This window comes from Pelobates fuscus, chromosome 12 (genome assembly GCF_036172605.1).
Source record: "Pelobates fuscus isolate aPelFus1 chromosome 12, aPelFus1.pri, whole genome shotgun sequence".
Taxonomy (NCBI): domain Eukaryota; kingdom Metazoa; phylum Chordata; class Amphibia; order Anura; family Pelobatidae; genus Pelobates; species Pelobates fuscus.
This window is the reverse complement of record NC_086328.1, coordinates 25,466,990-25,472,989: the sequence shown is the minus strand read 5'-3', so window position 1 is coordinate 25,472,989 and position 6,000 is coordinate 25,466,990. Positions and strand designations below refer to the sequence as shown.

The following is a 6,000-nucleotide window of genomic DNA, read 5'->3' as shown; positions in this document are numbered from 1 at the left end:
GGTTAATTTGTGGTGCACAACTGAGAGTATAATAATAAAAGAAAATGGTTGATCAAGGCAAGGTTTGTGTAGTAATATAACAAACATCCAATGATCCATACCATTTAGAAGAAGCATTAAGTCATGGTATAAATGCTATATAGAGATCTGGCAGCATCATATTGTAAATGTTCCACGGTGGAAAAACGAGGAAGAGAAGAAAATACTGATTTTTTTTCAAATCAGGATGATACATCTGGTGCATCCTTGTCAGATGCTGTCTGGCTAAAAAGAGTGTAGAGCAATTTGGAATTTTTTTGTGGAAAAACAAATGAATGACTTATTTGGGATAAACAAGAAATCAAAGAAAACATACGTTGAGACAGTAACACTTAGAGACAAATTATTAAAAACAAAAAAAGTAATAATTTTTTTAACACCTACGAGTCACAAAAAGAAATAAAAAAGGTCATTTTTATTTCAAAGATTGCTTCTTATATTGAAGCACATATTAAAGCAACATTACGATGTTCATAAAATATATGTGTGATGCCGTAACATGTCAGAATACTGATATCTTGTATGTATACTAAAATAAGAATTTTAAAATTGTACAAATAGATACATTAAAAATGACATAGAAATCGGGTGCGTTTCTGGCACGTATTAGTTTTAAGACGGGATTATAAGCAAAAAGATTTACAAGAATCAGCGGTAACAAGTCTGATGCTCAAGAGACATTATAATTGTACATATTATTGTACATACATTATATGGGTTTAAGCTGGCTGATTATATATATATATTTTTTCAAGTTTAAAAATGCACTACATATAAAGTGTCCATAGTTTAAGGCGATATTACAGCTCAAAACTGTTATCCTTTCTAATTTGTGGAAGCTTTTTTGAAATAAAAGATGAATATTTTACATACTGTAAAGATTTTCCCTTTTACATGGAGTGGTTCCTGCATTGCCTTTTTTTTTAATAGGCTGCGTCTTACTAGTGGTTTATTTCTAAAAATAAAATAAAAAATAAGAAAAAATAAAAAAACTGATACGTTTACTCAGGCTGCAGAGTCCTCACAGTATCAACCACCACTGCAAAGTTTGAGTTTTGGAAGGAATCCTGTCTGTAAACCTTTTCATGGTTAAAGAAGCCTTTTCTCGATTTCTTTAGAAAAAATACCTGTTAATGTTTCCTCTGGATACTTGAGTACATTACACAGTACTTAAGGCCAAATTTAGAACTTTATTGTTAAGAATCATCTTCACAAGTGTCTTTGGAGCCATATAAGTCTGCTAGTTTCTTAAAACGAGGTCCCCAGTTTTGTAGATAGTCGTAGTCTAAATCAGAATCTGTAGATGCTGACTCCAATGAGCTTAAAGAACCAGCAACAGAACCTCTCCCTTCATATCCATAGATCTGAATGGAATCATATGGAGGTGCAGTAGGGTCATTATCAGCCTCGTGTATCCTTGTGTTGATGAAATCATCAACGTCAACACTATTCGGAGCTGGTCTAATTCCAAGTTCTCTTGGTGGGTACTGGAACTCAGGCTTTATGTCTTTACGTGGCAAAAATCCATTAATCCCATCTGGATTCTGTAGAGTAGCAATGTCGAATGCCTCTGTATCTTCTTCTCCACCACCTTCATCATCATATGTTATGATATTCTCTCGGATGTCTTCCTCTTCAAACACAATTAAAGGTTCTTTCTTTTCTCTTCTCAGAGTTACAAATAAGACCACAATCACTGTAGATAACAAAAATGTGAAATTAAAATGTAGTATGGAGGAAGAGGAAAGAAACAGTGGAAATTTTACATTTCTGAAAAGGTACATTTGTGGCTGGGCTAGACAAATAGCGCCTGGGCTACTAGAATAAGTGAAAAAATAGCCTGCTTATATTACAATAAACATTATGCATCATTTATGTTTATGTATAGCGTAAAATAAAAAAAAAAAACATATGGTTTACTTGCACATATCTCCAAAGTGGAGCAGTGTGATACAAGTTGAACCTCAAGTGGGCCTGGGTAAAAGGTAGAACACCAGATGTTGTAGAACTACAACTACCATGATGCTTTGCCAGATATCTGGGGATCTACCGTTTACCCATGCAAGAAAGTGTATTGCCAAGGCTGGTTTTTACTATTAGCTGCAGGACATTATTTTTGCAAATGATTTTATATTTGCCTATGCTGTCAATTGTGTTTATTTTTTAACAACCAATGTGGGAGCTATAGATGACCGAGACTTACTTACACAGCAAATATAATTACACTGTAATATAGGTATAGCAGTCTAGTAGCTTTGATTGTAAATTTAAATGCTGTTTTATAAAAAAATAAAAATGAAGATTCCCCAGAGCATCATTCGGATGTCTTTAAATATTTAAAAATCAAAGTTTTGCAATTTTTCACTGTGAATTTTTTTTAGATGCTGAAAGCCATACAATGTGAACAGGGCAATGATTAATTGATAATTGTTAAAGTTGTGATGCTGAGAAAAGGATTTCACTTACCTAATAAAATCACAATGCAAGCAAGAATGGCGATCAATGCTCCGGTACTGAGGCCGGCATTAAGTGTTTGTGGCTCAGCATTACAAGACAGTACAGCTCCGTCACTGCAGCTACATACGCGGATAGAAAGGGTGTTCGTACTTGTCAATGACGGGACCCCCCCATCACTTATTACGATGGGCAATGGGTAAAAGTCTTGTTTCTGACGGCTAAAAATTCCACGACCGACATGAATGCTGGCTGTGTTGTCTGTGAAAGGAAAATTGATACCCAAAATTATTGCATTATACGTTAATGAAGAGTTTTAAGACATGTCGAAGCCACCATGGCTTTTGGGGGACAAACATCTCCTATACAAATTTATTGGTATGTAGAATTCATATGCTGAAAAAGAAAACTAATTCACTAATGAAAAAAAGAACCCCATAGAAAATGGCTTGATATATAACTTCTACGCAGCAGCATTAAAATGCTATCTACTGCAGGGCAGTATTTTAAATGTGAGGTTAATCACCATGAAAAAGTAACTGCTAGGTTTAAAATAGTATTTAAGAATTACACAGAGTAGAGTAAGGATGGGAGAAACATTTCATACAAAAATAGAGAGAGAGAAAAAAGCTAATTCTTAAAGCAATCACATATTTTTAAGGTTAATTTTGGAGGGGGAAGGGGACATGGGATGTCTGTACATAAGAGAGTATGACAGTTGACAGCTAAATTGACAGCTTGTAGCATCCACATCAGTAAAGAAAAACAGAACAAGACTTTATACAAAATATTTCTCATGAGTAAGAAGAGTCTCTATGTATGTCTGTTAATTCACAAGTTTATTAGCAAGCCTAGTCTTAAATACTGTCCTGAGATCGTTATTGTAATCTTTGCCCAGATTCAGAATTAATGTTAATATTTTAATGAAGACAATTATCCAAGTTGAAACCTATAATAGCTAACTAGCTAAAAATAGGGATAATGCATTCAAGTTAATTATAGAAAGATATCACATTGACTTTACTTGTGTTTTGCGTTCCAAGATGACCTATTTTTTGAGTGACCTTCTCTCCGAATGGCCTTTTTCTTATGATTTTGGACAAAGGATTGGGACATTTATGTGGGCTGATCTGGCCTGAAAGTTTATTGCTTTACTAGTTATTAAAAATGCTAAAACATGTCACACTTCAACAATTTTTGCTGTTAGAATATTCTTATTGCATTATTTTCATTATACATTGTGTTCTCTCCCTGCTGTTCTTGCTGCTTCCCTATCTTAGTTGACCTTTTAAAAGGATTTTAAAAGCTACTCCTTTTAATATAAATGTAATGGGTGCCCTGGGAGTGGAGATATTATATTTTATGATTGAAGTGTATGTGTATAATATTATGTATATATATATATATATATATATATATATATATATATATATATATATATATATATATATATATATTAATCCAAGGCTTGCACTACAACTTAAAATATATCTTCTTAATACTAGTAGATCCAAGTGGTCAACATTTCAGCCCCTAAACGGAACTTTCATCAGGAAATGTCCTGATGAAAGCTCTGTTTAGGGGCTGAAACGTTGACCACTTGGATCTACTATAATAAACAAGATATACCTACCAAATCCTGGAGTGCCAATATTTTTGTATAATATTATATATGTCTTCTTCAGCAATATTTTTTGTATAATAGTCTATATATATATATATATATATATATATATATATATATATATATATATATATATATATATATATATATATAGACTATTATACAAAAATATTGCTGAAGAAGACTCCAGCTGGAGTTGAAATGCGTTTGCTGCTAGACCAAAGTATTGTATCTGGGACTTTTTCTTATTTACTCTGCGGTGTTTTATTTAGGCTTTGTGCCTAGTATATTTTACTATTTATACACTGCTTATTGTCCCTGTTTTAATTGTTTATTTGTTCAATACATTTTGGATTCTGCACTTTGTATCCTGTGCTGCTCTCCTCAAGGATATCGTTTTAGCCTTTTTAGGCACCCTTCTGCATATTATATAGAGCCTGGGACGGCTCTAAATCCTAAGTGGGGCTGACTCCCACGAAACGCGTCAGACTAAGCAAGCATGTCCCAGCCAGTGGAGTAACATCTTGATCACGAAGCCTTCACAGTCCCGGACCGGGAGGTTTGCAATACTCACCTCTCAGAACGAGGTCTGAGACGCACGCCGTCTTTACAGACAGCCAGCAGCTGGAAAGAGGAAAGTGTTTACACCATCCGCAGCCATCCGAACCGGTCCTTGAGGCTGACTCCTATCACCCATATCCACTGTGCTGGTAACAATTTTGGATTTCGTTCCTGACTTATATTTTTAATCTATATATATTTTTAAATTGTGAATAAACTGTTTGTTATCTATATCCAGTTTTTATCATTTCCATTATTGTTCTAGTGGCTTTTTTCAGCGATATAGCACTTATATTGCACTGCAGGAATCAGTTTTGCATATACTGTTTCTTCTGCCTCACAAGGTTTTTATCTTCCACTTAAAGTATACAACTTGGTGTTTATTCCATTTATTCTGCCTATAGCAGTTCTTAAAGGTATACACACCATTCACACTGGTTGCACTTTAACTCAGTCTCCCACTGTCTCTTCATAGAGATAGTGCTCACTTTAAAAAAAATTATCACTTTTTTCATAACTTATTGTTTATATTCCAACTTTACTAGTAGATCCCCATTTTTGCACGTTAGCCATTTTTGCAAGTCAGCTCTTGGATCACGTACACTGCATTCAGGGTGTTACCCTTCATGATGTCTTTGGATAGGCTTTTAGGTGAAACCCTATTTTTATCCGGTTTGAGCAACATACCAAGAGTCCGACTCCCCCATTCCTGTGTGTTGCATTAGGCATACCAGATCCTTTTGATTTTACTTCAAATCTATTTTTCTATACCTTACTTCTCTAAACCTTATTTCTGTGCAGAGATAGACAACCCTTACATACCTGTCTCTTGCTCTCTCCTATGGGATAGTGCTTTGCTCTCTTCTCCAGCTCTGCTTCACTCCTACCTGATATTTCCTATCCTAATGTTTCTAATACCCCACCTCCTATAGACTGTAAGCTCATTTGAGCAGGGTTCTCTTCAACCTATTGTTCCTGTAAGTTTTCTTGTAATTGTCTTATTTATTGTTACATCCCCCCTCTCAAAATATTGTAAAGCGCTACGGAATCTGTTGGCGCTATATAAATGGCAATAATAATAATAATAATAATAACCTTTGGCTTTCCAGATGTTGTAGACTACATCTCTCACAATGTTTTTTTAAGCTGTAATCCAGAGAAAGCATATGGAGGGATGTAGTCCATAATCCTGATTATTGACAGATGCCTACCCATAGTGTGTACCTTTCTCATTTATCTACTCTTAAGTGGAATCTGTGTACATTTTGTAAATTTTTTGTCTCAGTTTTCTTTAGGGCTGTTTGGTTTTTTTACTCTATTAA

At 34.5% G+C, this 6,000-nt stretch overlaps 1 protein-coding gene across 1 annotated transcript in view; it reads right to left on the bottom strand.

Annotated features, from left to right (window-relative positions):
- Positions 1-439: 439 nt before the first annotated feature.
- CDH11 (cadherin 11) overlaps positions 440-6,000 on the bottom strand; it is a 118,138-nt gene continuing 112,577 nt past the window's right edge. Inside the window, exons 11-12 of the mRNA XM_063438157.1 lie at positions 2,506-2,754; positions 440-1,735 (exon numbers count right to left, since the gene is read on the bottom strand). Of these exons, the coding sequence (XP_063294227.1) occupies positions 1,236-1,735; positions 2,506-2,754 (749 nt within the window). The 3' untranslated portion in view covers positions 440-1,235. The remainder of the gene's footprint in view (positions 1,736-2,505; positions 2,755-6,000) is intronic.